This window comes from Homarus americanus, unplaced genomic scaffold (assembly GCF_018991925.1).
Source record: "Homarus americanus isolate GMGI-L3 unplaced genomic scaffold, GMGI_Hamer_2.0 scaffold48088, whole genome shotgun sequence".
Classification (NCBI taxonomy): Eukaryota; Metazoa; Arthropoda; class Malacostraca; order Decapoda; family Nephropidae; genus Homarus; species Homarus americanus.
Window position 1 is genome coordinate 1,275,688 of NW_024719965.1, and position 21,972 is coordinate 1,297,659.

At 38.2% G+C, this 21,972-nt stretch overlaps 1 protein-coding gene across 1 annotated transcript; it reads left to right on the plus strand.

Annotated features, from left to right (window-relative positions):
• Positions 1 to 417: 417 nt before the first annotated feature.
• On the plus strand, positions 418 to 17,428 carry LOC121860353 (HEAT repeat-containing protein 3-like; the record flags this gene model as incomplete). The annotated part of the gene is given in 5 exon segments (XM_042357452.1): positions 418 to 668; positions 4,227 to 4,399; positions 4,941 to 5,141; positions 12,144 to 12,391; positions 17,204 to 17,428. Coding segments are annotated over 5 exon segments (985 nt in total), but the record flags the coding sequence as incomplete, so codon positions are not given.
• Positions 17,429 to 21,972: the final 4,544 nt, after the last annotated feature.

Sequence of the window (21,972 nt, forward strand, 5' to 3'; positions counted from 1 at the left end):
GACCTATTTCAAGACCAGACTTGACCAACACTAACTGGAGCAGGTTCAGATACATTCAGGAACTAGTGCATGTCCAGTAGGCTACTTGCCAACAGTGCGTAATAGATAAGTGACCGATCGCCCAAGCTCCTAACGGGCCGATCAGTGGCGCTTTAGAACCTTTTTATTTATTTTTATCTAAAATTTTACAATTTACATATATACATAATTATTACATATTAAAATATTTGTCCGTGAAACTTTCAACAACACCCAATTACAGTATGTTCGTATATTTTTTAACCATATCTAAATTAAGTATTTACAAACATTTAAGAGAATTTATTAAATTGTATTTGCGTATGTAAAGATAATTTATGAAAACTACATAAATAAAATACTGTAGTTATAAAAAAAATGTGTTCGTAGGTCACATGATGGCGGCCCCCATGGTAGGCACCGGGGGGATGTGGACATAGTGTGACGTTACTTGTGAACCAGGCCGTAAATTCATTTTGTAAACTCTTTATTTGATTAATAAGACAACCACAATGGGTAAAATGAAGCATCGGCGGCAGCGTGGGGCACGGTACAACCCCATTGGAGTGTCAAATAACGGCGCCGCCACGATAGATGAGCCAGGTCTCAGTAGCAGCCCGACCGCTGGTCTCAGACTGGTGGGGGAGAAGGTATGCTATGGTTAATAGGTAGATACTATTTAATATGATAGGTTGAATACAAGATGACCTGGTTATGTTAAATATTGAGTTAAGTATGATTATAAAATTGGTTGACGTGAAACTTTTCAGGATTATTTATTTACTGTTACTCTACCCTCTTGACCACTGATGGCTCTTTAGCCTCTGGGGCGACCGGTCACGTCTCTGTTAGGCTATAGGGCTGGCATGGCTGAACAATAAAATAGGACGCTCCAGAAGACATCCTCCCCCAGCACACACTTTGGCGCTATGTAACCTTGAAGCAGCCGTGACAATTAATTTTGCTATTTGCATAACATTAATAATATATATATACCAGTATCGGTGTACTGTATTGCATTGTGTTTTTAATGTAGGCTAATATACAACATTCATGGGAAAGAAATCTTAAAAATACTAAAAAAATTACCTTTGCTTAAGGCTGAATATCTTCATTCCCTTAGCTGCAGTCTTCTTCCCCCACTGTGTGTGTGTGACTTGATGTGCCTATGCACATCAAGATTATGGTTGAAAATTGCTAAAATGCCTTAAATGCAGGACAAGAAAAACAAAGGCTACAGTGTAAAAAAGCCATAAGAAAAATATGGTATACTTTCAACATTTCATTTATGGCTAATAGCGCTAAATACAAAAACAAATTTAATAATGCGCGTGGCTGAAGAACAAGGAAAAGCAGTACATGGCACTACATGCTACCCAAAATTTGCTAGCAGCTAAGTTGACAACACCGTACAGGCGTACACGTGACTTATCAGCTGACGAAAACTGAACGAAATCTCTACGGTTTTCACCGCCCCTCTCTCTCAGTCTCTCTCTTTCGTCATTACAGTTTCATGTTTTTTTTCCGTGGAGAAAATGATGGACTGAAATTCCGGACTTTTGAAGAATTTTAAAAATTACTTCCGGATGAAGATTTCGAGACCTAAATGGAGGACATGTCCGGGAAAATACGGACGTATGGCAACCCTATGTTACGCACTGTTGGCAAGCACTGGACATGCACCGGCTCCTGAATGTATCTGAACCTGCTCCAGTGTTGGTCAAATCTGGTCTTGAAATAGGTCGCACTCGGTGCCGTCACAACACTTTCTGGTAGATTGTTCCAAGAGTTCACAGCTCTCACTCTGAAAAAGTTTGCCCTCACGGTTTTCTGGACTTGCGGCTTCTTCAGTCTTGAACTGTGACCCCTTGTCGATTGAGTAGTGCCCCTTGAGATGCTTATACACCTCAACTCGGTTCCCCCTTGCCCGTCTAGTATAAGCTAAGCAAGTTCAGGCGCTCCAATCTCTCGGGGTAGCTGAGGTGCCGAAGTGCAGGCACCAGTCTGGCGGCCCTCCTTTGAAAATTTTCAACCAACTGACAGTCCCTAGCATATCTCGGGGACCAGACGGAGTGACAGTACTCCATATGGGGAAGCACTTCACTCTTGAAGATCATTGCGAGGATATTTTGCTGTGACCGGTTAAGTACATACTAATGCTATTTTACTGTGAGTGCGCTCTGATTGGCTCAGTAGGAAGTTAGTTAGGTTTCTTTTGGCTGGTTAGGTCAGGTTCTAGTAAATGTTGCCTCTTTTATAATGATAAGAACATTGCAGAAAAAATGAACGAAGTCAAACAATTTTTTCCGTTGGTGTTCTCAGACTTTACCGTATTTTTAACCTTTTTTGCAAATTACTTAAGGTTTTGGGGGACCAGTGGTAGAAGCGGTACCGTTCTTGCCTCGCAAGCGAGATGTCATGGGTTTGATTCCCGGGCCGGTGGAAGTTGTTTGGACTTACTTCCTTGCCCCCATTAGTCCCTGTTCACCTAGCAGTAAATTAGGTACCTGTTGTAAGTCGAAAGTTGCGAATTCGTATTCAGGGAGTTGTTCGAGCTTCCATTAACTTGATGACATAAACCACTGACTCTTCAGGCTTCTACGCCCTTAACTTATGAGACATAAAGGCAAGCATGAACTTAGCATGTTTCCCTGTTGGACGCTGTAAATGCTTCTGCGCTTCACCTTACACAAGGATGTAGGGGAGTGCAAAAAAAAAGGCTTCCTTGGTGTTCTATTTAGTATTTGCCCTAAGTTTCCCCCCACTGCCCAGTTTGAACAACCAATATTGTTGGTATTTGTGGAGGTTTTATTAGTTAAAATACTCAAAAAAAATGTACATTTGTGCCAGAAATGCAATAAAATACCTGTTAGTGTTTGGTTTTTGTTTTCACCCTGTATAGATCGATACAGTATATGAAACTCCATGTTTGACCTAAAACGAATATTTACCTCTTTTGTTAGTAGTTTCCATGTACAACAGAAATGTGGTTAGTTTTTTTTTTTTTTTTTACGGAATTAGCCACCCGGGCACAGGTCAAACGAACAACGAAAAAAAAAGAAAGAAAGAAATTGAAAATATAGAAAAAAAGGTTATACTGTATTAATCTACACCACAAAGATGCCGAAAAACCAGCTTTTTAAAGTGAGACAGATTGTAAGAGCATGGAAACACAGAAGAAGGCAAAGCATTCCACAGTTTGGCTGTGTGAGGAAAGAAGGAGGTACTATAACGGGTTATTCTCGTGTGACCGATATCCACAGAGAAACGGTGGGCACCGCGGGCAAGACGTGTGTTACGAACCCACGGCCTTGCCGGCGGTACACAGGATGCCAAATCCACCGAACATTGCCCGTTAACGTACCTGTAAAAGAGAGAGAGTGAAGCAACATTGCGGCGAAGAGAAAGGGAAGAGAGATTGTCGACTAGTGCAGATTCGTCAACAGCTGGAGTTAGAAATTGATAATGAAGATGTTGAACAGTTGGTGGAAAGTTTAGCAGAAGAGCTCAGTAACGAGGATCTTATTGAACTGGATGCACAGAAAATTGCAGAGAAAGAAGAGAGACAAAATGTAGAAGACGAACCTGCACCCCCCAAAAGTTTCCAGTGAAACAACTGGCAGAGGCATTTGCTACTATTAATAAGGAGATGCAAATGTTTGAAGAAATGGATCAAAATGTTGAGCGTTTTGCAAAAGTTGACAGACTGATCCAAGATGCACTTGCTTGCTACAGGGAGATATACAATGAAAAGAAAAGGCAAACTGTGCAGTCTAAATTGGACGTATTTTTTAAGAAGTCCCCCACTGCTGTCTCTTCACTCCCCACTACTGCTGCCTCTTCACTCCCTAAAGATGATCCAATACCTTCAACAAGCAAGTATGTTAGCCTGTCTGAAGAAAGTGAACGTGATGACCCACCCAGCCCTGTCTCCTCCTCTGCTTCATCCAATCAATGTAGTCTACATGCTTAATTAAAAAATTATTGAGGCCCAGTGTGCATTCAGTTGACTATATGAAAGGTAAGTGCACAGTAACACTTTATTAATTTTTCATTATTGATTACTTTTACTGTACTGTATTTCATTTTAGAATTTCTATGTATTATTTTCACTTTTTCAACTTATGACCGGGTTGTCGGGACGGAACCCCGTCGTAAGTAGAGGAGAGATTGTATTGTGTTATTAACAGTTGATGGTTTACTTTTAGCTCTCAAGTACAGTGGTGGAGGAACGTATCAGTGGTCTCAACACCCTTGCTTCCTTTGCTTTGGAGGAAGAGACTCTTTCTGCCATTATGAGCAGCATGATAGTCGGAAAAGTGGCCGCTCTTTTGAAAGATCCAAGTACAGAGGTTAGACTAGTTGCTGCAGGTGCTCTGAGGTAAGCTTTCTATACAGTATTTATGGGAGTTTTGCTTTATTCATTGGTTCATCAACATTTTTGTTCAGTACTGTATTAATTTATGCAATATTAATTTATGCACTCCAGATTCATATCCTCTGATCATTTTTAAGACCTAGTTGTATATTAATAATAAAAATTCATACCGGTACATATAATATGAATAAGGCTGTGACCTTGCGTGGCCAGATATCCTTTATTAGGCAGCTCAATATACTCACTGAATCATTGGTGTAGGACCAGGTGACCTTGACATTAGTGGTTAGGACCTATTTAAAAAAAAATCTTCAAAAGCAACGGTAACTATAAAAAGAGATGATTAAAAGCTCAGGCTCTGTCCCTCTTTTGACAGAAGAGGGAATGAATGGCAGCTAATGAAGGAGGAAAGTGTTTGTTCATGGTTCTGATTACTCTGCACCACTGTGGTAAAAAACTTTAAAAAATCAAGAAAAAATCAATTGTTAAGTATGAAAGTTAAATGACTTGTCCTTCTAGTAATGACTGTTGTTTATATTATCAGAAACATTAGTGCTGGTGGATCAGATGAGGTTGTTGAAGAAATGGTGCAACAAGATGTGTTGTCACCTTTAGCCGAGTTGCTTCAAGAATACCGGGAAGCCTGGACACCCTCAACCACAGATCTTGGGGAACCTGCAGCAAGGGATGTTGACCCCATGACCAACACTTTTGTACAAGCTACACATCTTCTCTGGAATCTTTGGTAAGTCATATGGAGGTACTGTGCTAGCATACCTCTTTTAACAAAGCCTTTGTGAAAAAGATGTTCATTTAACCCCTTAAAAAAATCTAAGGAAAATGAGCACCTTAAAATTACTACAGTATCAGTTTTCTAACAATATTCTTCGGTTGTGGAATTTTTTCATACAAAGGTTGTCAAAAAATCACAAACAAAAACATATTATATAATACATTCTCTTACATAACTGTAAACAAAGTAATTATATAATCATAGATAAATGAGACTTCTTTCAGTACAGAGGCATTACTCATCTGATGAGGAAAGTTCATCCTCTTGTGTATCACTATACCTGATTCTTCAATGTCTGTACAATTGTCACTATCATATTCATCATTTGAACTCATATTGGTCGAGTGACAAATGGGAAAAAGGTGTCTGGGAGGAAGCAAAATGTGGAGCCTGTGTAGGTGTCACCATGTGTTTACATGTGAGGCTATCATTTGTAGGGGGTATAAACACACCATCTGTTGCAGAAAAATGTAACCATACGCGCCTACGGACATATTCGGGCCCGTGAAACCAAGTACACTCGAGGCTCGAGCTAACTCTGGATAATTTTGTTTTTTCCTCAAAAATTTACAAACGATACAGTATATTGTACTCGGGAAAGTGAGCAAGGGGGTTAAAAATATTGTATATTAGTAAGTTTAGTATCATTCAAGAAAAAAATTAATCAAACGTTAGTGGAGAAGAACCAAGGATAAAGTCCACCGTGATCTTTGTTGTTTATAGTCCGCCAAGATTCGTGTCAGTTGTGTCGCAGTAGGTCTCTTCATATTCACCATCAATGTTTGTTTTGTGAACATTTTATGCCTATTATGTCTTAAGAAATGGCCTGGATGTGAATGTGTTGATAAATGGAGGATGGGCCACAGCCTGGTCCGTCTTCCTAGGAGTTGCTGCTGTCTCTCGTCTCATACCACTGCCAGAAAAGAGGAGTGGGTGTTCAGTATGAGCAAGGCAGTGGTGGTAAAGCACAAAGTCTTCTTTTTAATGTACAAAGTAGACGAGTGGAACAAGTTTAGCAACTTTGTAGTAAGTGCTGGAACGCTGGAAAGTTTTAAAAGGAGGCAAGATAGATTCATGGATGATAGAGAGTGGAAGTAACTTTTGACAGGAGCTGCCATGCACAGGCCAACCAGCCTATTGCAGACTCCTTATGTTCTTAAGTTAAGCGTTGTCACTTATACTGATTGCGACAGCCATTTTTTCTTATTGTTGCACTGGTGCCATTTGCTTACTGCTTAATGTTTACTTTTCATACAAAGATGGCATTGGAAAATCACATGTATTTCTAAGTAACCAACTTTATTCTAATGTTTAAGACCTATTTTGTCACATTTAATCATTATTTAGTCATTCTGTTAGAAAAATATAGCATTGAAGGCATTTATTTATCATTTTGATTAATTTTGCTGTTAAACAAAACCCATCTGTATAAATACCATGTTATAGTGACCACTTTTAACTTATTATTCGTTTAGTGGACTGGCCTCAAGAACATACCTCATCCGTTATAAGAGTGTTATGTCATCACTCCTCTTAATCAACAATTTTCCACTTGTCAAATAAGAGGTGAAGCTTGATCGTGAACACATAAAGAAACAAACCCCTTCCACTAGTGGTCACAGCAACAAGCAGGGTAAACACTGTACTTACCGTACTTTAATATTATACCTGCCAGGTTCTTAATAACCCTGAGAGTAACTCATATTGAGGAGGAATCATGCACTGCATAATTTTGTATTATAATAAAATTAGGAACGTGCAGTAAGTCCTCGCTTAACGTCAGGGTTATGTTCCTAAAAACGAGAAGTTATGCAAATCAACGTTAGCGGATCAATTTTCCCCATAGGAAATAGATCAAATACAGGAGTTACATTCCTCAGTCTCCCTTTGCCCCATGAAAAACATTACATATACAGAAAATCATTGCCATTTCTATAGAAAATAGTGTATATACAGTACTCTATATAGAACTACAGTACTAAGTTTGTATTGGTACTCACTGATGGGCAGAGGTGGTAGAGCGAGTGTGTGGTGGGTAGTGGAGCGAAGGAAGAGGATGGCGGGAGGGGAGGAGGAGGAGGGTAGTGAGTCACTGAGACTGCGGCTGCCTCCTGCTCTGACTGGAGTTCCTCCGCCGCTGCTTGCTCCTCCTCCATTGATGTTTGCTCCACCTCGGCTGTTGTTTGCTCCTCCTCAGCTGCTGGCTGTTGTGAAAAAGTTCCTTCTTCCGTCCCGCGATAAAAGAAAATAATCCAGTGTTGACTGCTTGGTGCTACTCTTCTTCTCCTTATAGATCTCAGTGTAACAACCAAGACTGTCATCAATGTTGCGTTGAACCTTTGAGCTACGTTCTCTGTTTGCGTCGTCATCTAGAAGGATTTGCATTGCTTGCTGGAACATGTTGAATGATTCTGCCATCCTCTTGGATGTTAGCATTCATTGAGGTTCTTCGTCGTCACTTCAACGGGACTGTGTTCTGTTAGTTGTTGCAGGCCAAGTTGAAAATGTCCCTATTCACAGCTGGGACTAAGTCCGTGAATCCCGTAAAACTGTTGACGCACTCGGGCCACAGTTTACGCCACACACCATTCAGGCAACTTTGTGAAACCTCTTCCCATGCCTTGCCAATGTTGTCAATTGTGTGAAGAATGTTGAAACCGTGCCAATATTCTCGGATCGTAGGTTTATTTTCTCCATCTGTAGCCTTGAGCAGCTGGGCCATGGTATGGCGTAAATAATACGCCTTGAATGCGGCGATGATGCCTTGGTCCATAGGCTGCATCAGTGCTGTCGTGTTGGGAGGCAGAAATACAACTTTTACACTGTCATGCAAGTCGTCGAGATTGGGAGGATGAGCTGGAGCATTGTCAACGATGAGAAGAATTTTGAAGTCAAGGTTCTCCTTGGCACAGTATTCCTTTAGTGCAGAGACGGCGTACACATTCAACCACTAGCTAAATATGGCGCCAGTTATCCATGCCTTCTTGTTTGCCTTGTAGATCACAGGAAGGTGATTCTTAGAGTAACCTTTCAGGGCCCGTGGGTTGACAGCACGAGAAATCAGCATAGGCTTCAGCTTGAAGTCACCGGCAGCGTTCACGCCAAGCAACAGCATCAAGCGGTCTTTTGCCGCTTTAAAACCTGGTGCTCTTTTCTCCTCCTTGGAGATATAGGTCCTCTCAGGCATCCTCTTCCAAAAGAGACCAGTCTCATCCACATTGAAGACTTGCTTTGATGAGTAGCCTCCTTGCTGAACACTCCGTTTGAATCTGGTGGGAATGTCTCGGCAGCAACCATATCTGAACTGGCAGCTTCACCAGTCATCCCTAAGTTGTGGAAGTTATACCTGCGCTTAAATCGTTGAAACCAGTGTCTGCTGGCCATAAAGGTCTCTTCCTTCGATCCTTCACCCTCTGTTTCCTTCATGTCATCAAACAAGGATCTGGCCTTATGCTGGATAACCATAAGGTTCACAGGTGCATTGCATTTGTTATGGTCCTCCATCCACATTGCCGGCATCTTTCCCACCTTCTCTATCACATTGCTTCTAGTACGAGTCATCTTCGTAGCACTAAGAGAAGAACCACTTCCAGCACTAACCTTAATCTTGTCAGCGTGGGTCCGGAGAGTATTCACCGTTGTGGGGGCTAGATCAAGCACAGCGACTATGTCCACAGCACGTTCCCCTTTTTCAAATCGGGTTAATATATCCATTTTTGTAGCAAGGGTAATGGTTTTATGTTGCCTCTTCACTACACTAGCATCAGTAGCACTTGATGGGCGTTTGGAAGCCATTTTGAATGGTTAGAGTACAATTTTAGAGCAAAAGCACTTAAGCACACACGAATGATGTGAAGTCGTAACAGAGACTGGCCTGGTGTCGCTTGGGGACGCTGTGACGTTACGCCAGTGAGGGCAGCGCGCCGATCCGAGAGAGCATAGCGCGGCCAGACAAGAGCGGGTGATGCGCCATAGAAAGTAGTCCGTGACAACGCAAAGCGACGTAGTACCGAAACAACATTAAGCTGGGCGACGTTAAGCGAGGACTTACTGTATTTACGAAGACAAGAAATAGAACAATTTAAATACAAACAACCACAGCCTAAATTAACCTAAACCATAAACTCAGCCATACCATACACTTGAACAGTACAAAAGAATGTTCCACTATCTCCATATACATATATCCTGAGTCCAAACCAACTGTACCAGGACATGATGACCATACTATAATGCCAGCCAAGCTTATATGTCGCTTCTCACTCACCGGCTGAGCTAGTGGACCCTTGATTCACACTGTTTTCCCAAGCTAATACATATTTTACCAACCTAATACACAATATAGGCTGATTTGTTTAATACTTACATATTATAAATCAACATATGTAACATATTAAACAATTATTACATACAGGAACAAAGTAATATAAAATATAGCCATACCTACTGAACAAGCAGAGTAATTACCTCTGAACAGGTAAGGTAATTACCTCACAATATATATTCGGTGCCACACAACAAGAGTATGATACTACAGTACTGTATACTGAAGGGATTAAGATATAAAAAACACATACAGTAAAGCCTCGAATAACGATGGTAATGTGTCCTCCAATATTGCAGTGTAAGGTGAATCGTCTTATCGCAAATCATTAATTACCATTAAAATAAAGCAATAATAATGAGATGCATTCCCAAGTGTGACCTTTTCATATCTTATTTGTGGCTTTTTACTCTCTTTTCCCCCAAAAACAATACAAATAATGAAAATTGCAAACTATATTCTTTAATTAATGTTTCTGAATGCACCTTATACAATATAAATGAATAATAATATGGTCACACAAGAGGAGATGGGACGCCATTGTTTTCTTTTGTGTTTACATCCGGGAGTCCGGGACAATAGTCTACGCGAGAAAATGTAGAAAATAAGATCCTGGTTGTAGCTGTAATAAAATTATTGTAAAAAAAATTAATATACATATATGTTTTAAGTAATGTTATTTAATGTTAATAAATGGAACAGCTAACCACTAATGGCAAAGCAAAAAAGAAGAGATGGATTGGGAACGCCAACATATACGTGCGCATTTAAGGATACCGCGTCATTTATCTTTTTAAGAAATGTACAAAAGATTCATTATTGTTTATTACTGAATATGTATTTGATTGAATTAATGTTTCTATATGCAAAATGAACAATACAGCTCATTAATAATACCTGTATGTAGAATATTAAAACACACAAGAGGATAAGAGACGGCGTTGTTGTCAGTGTTTACACCCATAATGTCAGTTATCCACCTAAAACTGAAGAAAATAAGACCCTGTTTGTTGTTGTAGTTAAATTAATGTAAAAAATATGTATGTTTTAATTAATGTTATTTAATGTACAGTAGAAGTAACCACTGATATTAAAGAAAAAGTGAGACTGATAGTGGAACGCCAATGTATACGGTACGTGCGCACTCAAGGAAACAGTCATTTATCTTAAGAATATGTACAAAAGATTCATTATTGTTTATTACTGAATAAGTATTTGATTTTACTCACCAATGGTGGTAAATTCTAAAACATAAAGACAGGCAATGAATATTGTGCGAGTTTTTACTCAGATGACGAAGTCATCAGGTTCAACTCTGGCTGAGGCTGTAGCTTCTCATAAAGCTGTTGCTGAAACTGTTACTGAAACTGAAGTTGATGTTAAAGCTGCTTATGATGCTGAATTTGATGGTGTAGCTGAAGTTGATGGTTTAGGCCTTCGAATAATAAAGCTGTCGAAAGAACCTTGCACAGCTGCTTTCTTTTCTCATTATACATCTTTATGTAGAGGTCATTTGCATTTATCTAAATTTTAATGCTTTGTTCTGTCAATGGATCCACTTCAGAAAATATGTTCATTGCTTGCTCCATATTATATCCACAGACCTCTCACCTTTTTCATATTGTTTTAAAACATCTAGTTTCTCAACTAAGTTTATAAACTTTCTATTAGCTTTTGAAACAACACTACCATCACTTGCTCTCTTGCTCATGCTGAATAGGGATGCAAAAATGCTGTGAGAAACCTGAGAAAGTTTTTCTCCTGTTCCTGTTCCAGATGCGTGAAAAGAAAAGGCCCGCCAAGTTCCGACTGTTGGTTACCACTCATTAGCAAGGCAGCTTCTTTGCACAAGGCGCTCTTAATTTTTTTACAGTAATTTTTTTTTATAATACATATCGGGATTTAGTTATTATTTATATGAAAATGTAATTTTATTTTATTTTTATTATATTTTGTTCGTAAATACGAATGAAATAAAGACGTAAATTGAATTGGGTCCTAAATTAACTAGGGTTTTAAATGTGAAAAGTTGTTGGTCGAACTGTTGTAATCGGAGGCTTTACTGAACTTCCCTTTTCACCTTAAGCCATAAAGGAATGAGTCATTCAGCAATTTCTGACCTAATACCTTTCTCCAGGTGGCTCTGTGAAAAGAGTAGGCAACTACAGTCACATATTTTGCTGTGCTGTGATTGAAAAAATAACATCCCTTGGAAATGGCAGTAATTTATTTGATTTTGTTATACCTGTACAGTACTGTAGATAGTTGCACTTCAGCTGGTGATGATGATGTAAAGTATAAAACCGTACTGTGTTGGATTGAGTGATGTTCATCTCTTATTTTAGCTCCTTTAAAGTGTTATCTCTGGTGAAAGGTGGAGATATTGGGGGATATAACAAGGTGTTGAGACTAGGCACATAATCCCTTTTTTCTTCATACGAAATCAAATTCAGTTTGTGGAAATTTATGTACTTGAGGTTTTCCAAGAATGTAAAGTAGAGGTAATTAGGGCCTACTGTATTTGAAAAGAAAAGCATGCACAGACTGTTTTATTTATTTGTACAGTACCCTAGTTTTATTTTTTATTTTTTAAGCATCATTAGGACTAACTCAAAATATTTTCATTGCAGTGAGTGCAGTGAAGAAGCTTTGAGTGTATTTAACCAAGAGGGTTTGGTTCACATTCTTCTTCGTCATCTAGATCCGTCTTCCTGGGGTTATACTTTGGCTTTAGCTGTTGCAGAATGCCTTCTTTGTGTGTCAGAAAACAATCCTAAAGCAATTTCTGCAGTTATTCACTCAGCAGACTCCCTGATATCTTTTGTCTCTCGTCCAGCAGAATCGACCGTTGATCTGCAATTTGCCACTACAGTTGCAGGTATTGTACTGTTCTTTGTTGTTATTGTTTACTGACTTGGAAGAATGAAGGCAGTAGATGTGATGTATATTATAAAGTGAATAGGTATCATAGGTAGCAGACTGGTTTCCCTTGTTCACCCAAGGGAGTGCCATGTAGAAGAAGTGAAGAGATGTTTTCTTTCAGTGAGGGTTATTTTTTAAGACTACAATATTTGTACTTTAACTTGGTGATTTACTAAGTTAATTTAACCTCCATATTCCTTTTATATTGATGATTCTGTTCTGGTTTTATAATTTACCCTTTTTCATTTCTTGTTTCTTTCCCTCGTGTTTATGCTTACTGAGGTAGTTCTCATCCTTTTCACCCACTCTTCATACTCAGTGCAGGCTAGTAGTGACTGCTTCTCTTCTAGCACAGCCAGACCATCATAAAGAATTCTGTAGTATATGTTTCACGATTTTTTGTGAGATTTTTGCTTGAAGGTAGCTAGATATTTAGACAAAAGTTTTACATAATCCAACCTTTCAAGGAAGGGGATGCCCTTCAAGGAACAAGGTATTGAAGAGTTTAGATAAAAAAGAAGAGTGGTTGACAGTAAATAAGAGCATTTAAAATTATAAAAAATACCTCTACCCCTCTAGCATGATATTGAATACCTATTCACACTTTCAAATTTTGAGAAAATTTACTCATGAATGACACACATAGTAAAAAAGAAAACACGAAGTTTCAAGTGCTATCATGTAATTCACATTTTCAGGGGTGAGTGCAGACTGAAGAATAATTAATAACAAGGCCAATATATACAGTAAATGGGAGTGAGATCAAGTCCCTGGGGACAGCAGGTATCCACCATATTCAAGCCATTAAATAGTTACCCAACCCTTTTACTTGGTTACAAATCTTCTTAATAACAAAATCATCCAATTTGTACATGAAAGTGTGAGCCAGGCATACCAACATGTAAGTCACTTACTTTACTTTATTTCCAGTAACCCAATGAACTGCAATCCAAGTATTATTTTGTAGCCGATAAGGGATAATTTGTTTTGTGGCTGCTTTTTCCTTGTCAATTTCCATTTTATTGTATTATGACTTAGAGTCATGTTGGTAAACCTTCCAAGTGTAAACAGAAGTCTTATGTCATCTGCAACGTGCTGACCATCTCATAGCCAAACATAAAGTAATGCTCCTTAACTTAAGGTGCGAGAAGACATCTTTAAAGACTAATTGACAGGTTTTGCAGTCGGTGATCGGAAGAGGAAGGAGTGGACTAAAATTACAGCAGCGTTCAATACCATTTAATCCCCGCCCCCCTTCAAATTAATCTTTTTAACCCCTAGGCTTCAGGTCACAACATATGACATGTGTCTGGAGAGCTTCTGGTCATGTCATATGACGTTTTGATCTTTCGTTGGACTATCTGAATGAAAAGGGTGGGCCTGGCTGGATTATGTTGCCCAGTAAGATTCTCGCCTTTGGACTTGACTTGTTTCACCATGTGTTTCTACCCTCCAGCCCCCAAGCATATGTCTAGTATCATGATTAATTACTGGAGCAGTATTAATGATAGTTAAAGGGGTAAATAGTAATAACATAGTAAAACAAGCATCCCGCCTACAAATTAGGGTTGTTTACCTTGTTCCTACTGCGTCGCACACACACACACCACTTCACGAACAGTGTCGATTCTTCCTAGCTCGTGTTGCCAACTTGTGATTGGGATATGTATTTATTTCTTGTCTATATCATGCATGGCCAATTTGTAAGACTATAATTTTTTTTTTTAATGTTCCCGAATATACCCGCGTGGGGGGGGGGGAGGCCAACCATAGCCCAAAGCCCAGGGGTTAAAGAAAAATAAGTGTTAATCGACTTGGAACATTAGAGAATGAATAGTACATTCAATAAAATTGATAAGATTGAGATAGTGCCCCAAAAGTCTACAAGGCAATGACCAAATCATGCAAATAAATTGTTTAAATTTTTTTTAATTACAGTAAATGATTTTTGAAGTTGTAAATCAGCATTTTCTGGCTCAAACTTATGTGTTCAATTCGACCTTCTGTGAAAAATAGAACTTTATAGTTCTCTTCTCCATCTTTTGACTTAATTCCCTTTTCCAGGCAGCCTATTGTATTAGAAGATGACTTACTCGGGAAGCCAGTACTATGTCATGCTGGTAACTGATTAGCCTTTCCCTATTCTTTCTTTCTGTAGAGCAAGGGCAACTTTGGCATTAGCCCCTTATTTTAGGCTGGGTGATCTAATTTATTTATTTATTTATTTTTAAATACAGGGAATAGCCCACCCAGGCTCAGGTCATTGACCCACAAGGGGTGGGGGGCAAGAGTAAAAGTGTGGAAACAGAAGAAAGCAGAGCATTCCACAGTTTGGCTGTGTGAGGAAAGAAGAATGTTTTTCTAGTGTGACATACATCCACACAGAAACGGTGGGCACTGCGGGCAAGATGAGCGTTACGAGCCGACGGCCTTGCCGGCGGTACACAGGATGCCAAATCCACCGAACATTGCCCATTAAAGTACTTACCTGTAAAAGAGAGAGAGTGAAGCAACAATACGGTGAAGAGAAAGGGAAGAGAGATTATCAACTAAAGGAGGAGAATTAATAAGACAAAATGCCTTTGATTCCACCCTATCTAACAGTTGGACAGAAGAAGAGCCGCCCCAGATATGAGAGCAGTACTCCAGGTTAGGACAAATGAATCCCTTATTTACTTGAAGCAACTGCTCAGGAGTGAAGTAGCTACAGCATCTGTACAGCATTTCCAACTTTTGGGAGGCAGCTTTAACAGTGTTGTGGATGTGTGGCTTCCATTGACTTATTAGAGGAAGTGGTTGAGGCCGAGCATATCTATTTGGCAAAATGATTGCGTCCTCAAATGTGATTGATGGGAAATCTTTCATTTTGGAAAGTGTGATTGGTAAATACTGTGTTTTATTGCTATTGAATTAAACCAAGTTTCTACCTCCCCATTTGGAGATGCTGCACAGATCTGCAGTTATAGATGAAACAATATAATTTCTAGAAACAGTTCTAGTTTGAGAGTTGGGGGAAGGGAAAAATGAGAAAAAGAATGAAGAGTAGAATCATCAGTATAGGAATGGATAGAATTAGTTGTAGTGTGAAGTAAATCATTGATAAAAAGAAGGAGAGAGTAGGTGAAAGAACAGAACCCTGTGGAGCACCACTATTGGTAGAGAAAGAGCAAGAGCTCGATTCCTTGACAACAACTTCCTGGAATGGTTCTCAAGGAAACTAGAAATTAGAGAACAAAGAGGGGGAGAGAAACCATAAAAGGGAAGTTTAGAAAGCAAAGACTTGAGCCATACCATGTCAAATGCTTTGGAGATGTCGAGGGCCACGACAAAAGTTTCCCCTTAATCCCTAAGAGAGGATGACCAAAGATGGGTGCAGAAGGAGTAGATCACCAGTAGATCTCGCTTAGCAAAGGCCATACTGGTGATCTGACAAAGGAGAAAGTCGTTCAAGGTGATGGAGAAAATATGAGTTTAAGATAGTTTCAAAAATCTTAGAGAGGGATAAAGTTAGGGCAATGGGGCGATAGTTAGAGGAATTAGAATGGTCACCCTTCTTCGGGATGGGCTGAACCGAGGCATGCTTCCAAGAAGAAAGAAAAGTTTGGGTTTTGAGGTAAAGGCAAAACAGGCGAACAAGCACAGGGGCTACAACTTAAACACACTCCCTCAGAACATGCGGTGGGTATTCCGTCTGGTCTAATGCTCAGCTCCTTACTCACATCCAGATTGCATAACACACCAGTAACCCAACGAGTGGAGATTATAGGAAAGTGCATAGGCTCAGTAGGAGGAGCAGGGGTAGAGTTGGAATTGTCTAAGGTGGAGTTAGAGGAGAATAAGGTGCCAAATAGATTGGCTTTATCAGAGGATCGCATCCTAAAAAGCCCCGCTTTAATATTATTGTCAACTAATATCATAGGAGAATAAAAGAATAGAAAAAATGAAACGGATCTTGAGTGAGAAAGGTTATATATGTTGTGTTGTTAACAGTAAAGGAAACAATTGAGACCCTGCAATTATGTGTAAATGAGGCAGAAAATCAGATCAGCAATTTGGGAATTGGTCAAAATTTTTGTGATGCTATATGGCAGCAGGGTCTACCATTACATAATACATTATGCTTCCAATATCTTCCCAGGTGGTAGTACCTCCCTGTGGCAGACTCTAGGATCCTAACTAAAGAGCTTATGGGACTCCCAAGTGAGTTAGTCTCTTATTAGAGTGGACTACCTAGCCACAATGTTGCTTCACTCTCTCTTTTATTGGTAATTTAACGGGCAATTTTCGGTGGATTTGGCATCCTGTGTACCGCTGGCAAGGCCGTGGGCTCGTAACACGTCTTGCCCGCGGTGCCCACTGTTGCTCTGTAGATGTTGGTTACACTAGAATAACCCATTAAAATACATCCTTCTTCCCTCACACAGCCAAACTGTGGAATGCTCTGCTGCCTTCTGTGTTTCCACACTCATGCAATCTGTCTCACTTTAAAAAGCTGGTTTTCCAGCATCTTTGTGGTGTAGATTAATATAACTATTATCTTTTCTATTTTTAATTTCCTTTTATTCTTATTTTTTCGCCCCCTGGGCCCCGATGTGGGTCAATGGTCTGTGTCCGGGTGGGCTATTCCCCGTAAAAAAAAAATATATATATATAAATAAAATAATGCTGCTCTTCCAGAAAAGGATATTTTATGACCAGACCTCCATTTTTCAACAGTTTTAACACTTAATGTTTTTATTATTATTATTATTATTATATTTTTTTGCAGGTCTCCTTTTGAATATCGAATACTGCACAACTAGCGGGAACAACTTCCAACATGTATTAAGACTTTTATCAACAGTCCTTGAAACTGATATTCTGCAATTGATTATACAATATATGGGCGTTGCCAAGGGCACTACGCCCTCCACATCTCTACAAGACCTGGAACGCCTCATCGTAGCACAACAGTTAGCATTAGAAATTCTGTCCAATATATGCTGTCCAGAAGGTAAATAATCAAATTTTTTCAAAAGCTTTCACTCTTTCTTTATGATTTACAGTGATCCCTTGGTTAACGAGTGCCTCGGTTAACGAATTACCTTCCATAAGATTCTTCGCTTCGTTTAACGAGCAAACCCTCGGTTAACGAATTCCTTAAAAAAATTTCCCAACATGTTTTCGCCTGCATTTGGCTGCCCACCAGCTGTAGTATTAGTCCGCCAATACAGTAATCGGTTTTAGGGCTTAAATTCCTTAACATTTTAGTAAATATCAAGAAGGTTGTACTATTCAATAATTTTAAAAGTTTTATGTAAAAATTTTTAGTCATTTTAACAATTATTGAACATAATTGAGGTACAGAAACTAGTTTTTAGCATGAAACAGCCACTCAACACACCAAGCTTGGCGTCAGTTTGTTTACCAGTTCAGAGGAAAAACATCTTGTTTGAGACTCTTCAACATAAATGCTTTTTCTGTTTCCAGTCAAATTATTGGTCATTTTGAAATATATTTTATATTGATAATATATAGTGCAGTGCAGTGTTGATTTAAAAATAATCTTGAATTACACCAAGTGAACTAAAATTTTATGGGTGAAATGGCTGCATGGGGTGACTTCTCTTCCACCTCAATGCCTTCTCTTCTCCTTCTCCTCCACCCCCATTCTAATTCCCATCATCATCATCAACCAGGAGCCTTCTACATGCACTCCTCAAAATAAGTGTACTTTACTGCATTTATTTTTAGTTTGTATGTAATTTTCGGTGAGCTGGAACCAATTATCCAAAAACCCATTGAAACAATGGTTTTAGGTTAACAAATTTTTCGGTTAATGAGCAACCTTCTGGAACGAATTGTGCTTGTTAACCGAGGACACTGTATTGTAGAAATATATTGTATGTATAATACACTACCATAATTTATTTCTCCAGTTTCATTCAGTATTGAAAATGATATACAGTGGTCCCTCGATTAACGAACACAATTGGTTCCACAGAGTCGGTTGTTAACCAAAAATTTTGTAAACTGAATCTATTATTTCAATGGGATATTAAGTAATTCGTTCCAACTCATAGAAAAAGTATACATACAAAGTACTGTATACCGGTAATAGAATTAACAAAACATTGAATATAAACTAAATACAGTATATTGTACAATAATAAATAAAAAACATGGAATACTGTATTTTAACTTAGTTTGAGGTGTGTACTATGTCATATTCCCGGCAGCTTTGTTTACGTATCAAACGGCTGATTGTAGAGGCAGTCGATGATGACATGTCATATTCTTTACAGAGTGCATTGGTTCTAATGCCTTCTTCACGTTTCATAATAATTTCTGCACTATATATTATCAATATGTTAACTAAATTTCAGAATGACCAATAATTTTAATGTAAAAATGCAAATATATTCAAGAGACCAACAAACTTGATGTTCACTTCACTGTAAACAAAGTTAAACTGAGAAGCGTTGGTGGGTGATTCGATCAGCTGAAGGGCACACAAAAACTGTTCTCTGTACTGTATATATTATCAATATGTTAACTAAGTTTCAAAATTACCAAAAAAATTAATATAAAAAATGCAAAAATATTCAAGAGCACAACTTTCTTGATATTTACTCAACTAAAACGAATGTAAACATAGAACCAATTACTGTATTGGCGGACTAGCCGATCAGTTGATGCGCACACAAAGCGTGTTTCTCGTAAGGCTTTCGTTAATCAAAGTTTTGTTCGTTAATGGAACTGAAAATCCTTATGGGAGCTAATTCATTAATTGAACTGTTCTTTAATTGAACTGTTCGTTAATTGGGGACCACTGTACAGTACAGTACATCCAGTAAATTTTAAGAAAAGGGGGAGATTAATAGAAAAACTTATGAAATGAACCACACTTACTGAATACTGCACAGTGGTCTAATCTGATTTGCTTTGGGCCAACTGAGAACTAAGTCACTTGAGTATATAAACAGGTTGGGGCTGATCAGGTGTTGCCGCATTCATCAGGTTTATTTATTTATTGATCCAGTATTATATTCTCTTATGATTGGCCTCTTATGGTTTATGGTTCATCAGGATTAATATAACATCTTCAGTAATAGAGAAAAACTACAATTCTGTATATAATTTGTAATATGGCTTAAAAATCAAAGGATAAGCGATATCAGAAGGTTATTTACTCAAGATGCGTTCATGTGAGAGCCTCAGTAGACCAGCTTACAACAGGGGTCACTATAACACACTGTATAGTATTTGATATGAAGATACCTTCTTAAAAACGTTATTTACTACTTTTGAGTGTTATATGATGGCTAAATTTGGCTTCTTGTACATGTAGACAAATGATTAATGAATAAACCAGGGTATATGCAGATTTATAATACTGTACACTCATATTACTTATTAAGTGTTGATAAATACACAATAGCATAAATGTTGATAAATATGCTGCAATAGTATTTATTAAGTGATGATAAATACACAACTGTACTGAACTAAATTACTAAGTGTTAAAGACAGACATTGTGGTAAGCCAATCAGCTGTTTGCTCTTGTAAACAAATGACTCGTGGTGTCCAGTGGGATTCTTTTTCAGGAAAGCTGATTCTTTTAGGGTAATATTTTATCAACTTGACACCAAATGATCCTAAATTATTTGAGAATTGTGGTGAAATTGTATAAAGAAATGTTAAGGGAATCTGGGAGAGACGGATATCTATCTCACACTTATTTGTTCTTATTTTATTTTTTATTACTGTACAGTATACAGTTTTCTCTTTATTCAAAAGACAAATTCTGTGGTTACTTACATACAACACATTACAGTCAGTTACAATCATCTCAGTGACAACAGTTGTTGACAACAGACTTATTTGTCTAATTTTCAACCCAGAGAGTTCTGTTTCATATTTTTTTTATTGTTGTTGTAATAATCTTTTAATAACCTTGTTATGCACTTGAAGACCTTGGTTGTTGAAATGCAGTACAGGTTGGGTATCCCTTATCTGAAATTCCCAAGTCCAAAATGCTCTGAAATCCCAACGTCTATTTCATTATATTTATGGTAGATAATACACTGAATATGGCATATCTCATAATTTTTACAGGGTAAGTTTGTATGTGTAATGAATAAAGGTAAGACACGGGCTTCTTAGCGCCTCAGAGCCATGACGATGCCAAACAGACAGTAGTGATTGCTTACCTTTCTGGGTTTTTAGTGTACATCTTATCATATATTTTATACTATATTATTAAAGTATATCACAGAATGTATGTATCCATATGCTGTAAATGAAATATAAATGAATTTTGTGCATAGACTTGGGGCCCCATCCCTGCTGGCAGCACGTTCTTTCCCACCTGAGAAATGATGCCCCGCCCCCTCCTCACAAGTTATAGCTGATTGGCTGTTGCAAACCTGTCCACTTTTGTCCTGAAGTAATGATGTATTTCTAATTAAGTTTATTCATAATCGTTGGGATGACCGCTTCTGATGAAAAAGATATTTAGCTAAATTATATAAAGATACAGTAGTACCCCGATTTACGGTCAATTGAACCCACAGGGTACCGTGAAAACCGTGTAAAGTGAACAACAGAACATATGGGATTAATTCCAATAGAGACTGGCCCGACCCCCAAACTCCACTTTTTCCGACACAATACCTATGTTGTCGTAAAAATAACATCTAAATTTTATGATGGTATGCTCACACAATTAATATTTAAGAGAAATACAGTCGCCAGGTTAATGTCCATTTAAATAATGGACTCAAATCCCCGCCTCTTCCCAGCTCAGTTCCTACCTCTGAGAAATGATTGTGAAACACTAGATTTTAACGTTTAATAATACCTCAGACTAAAATAGATAATATAATTGACATTTCTGGATTCCTCAGGTCAGAATATTTTGAATGTAAACTTCATATATTTTCATAAAAGATAAAATATTTGTTTTGTAAACCAAATTATTACATTAGATCTAAAATTTGTATGTCTAATGCAAAATCCATGATGTTTATATTCAAAATGATCATCATATTGTAAGAATTCCAGCAATGTAAATTATATTCTGGCCGGGTAATTTGTATGAATTTTATGAGCTAAAAAAAAAAAATTACACTTCACGGGTATATGAGTAGATGCACCGCGGAAAGTGAAAGTCCGGTTCTGGCGAGGTACCGCGTAAATGAGAAAGAAATCGCGGAAAGTGAAACCGTGTAAAGCGGGGTAATACTGTACTGTACATACATTCATTACTTCAAACATAAGCACGGAGGAAGTTTATCAGAAGTATTATACTGTACATGAATTAACTGTTAAACTCTGGTAGCAAATTCATGCTTTCGGAGGATGCATTCGATATATAATTATTTTTGCCCACAATAAGGCATACTAAGACAAATAATCCAGTAAGGCTTTGGAATCAAGGGTGCGGAAAATAGGTGGTGGACCTGTATATACATACAGTACAGGTAAAAGAAATAATTGTCCTAAGGACAAACACATAAAGGGAATATACATTTCTTTGCACATGAGTAAAAATG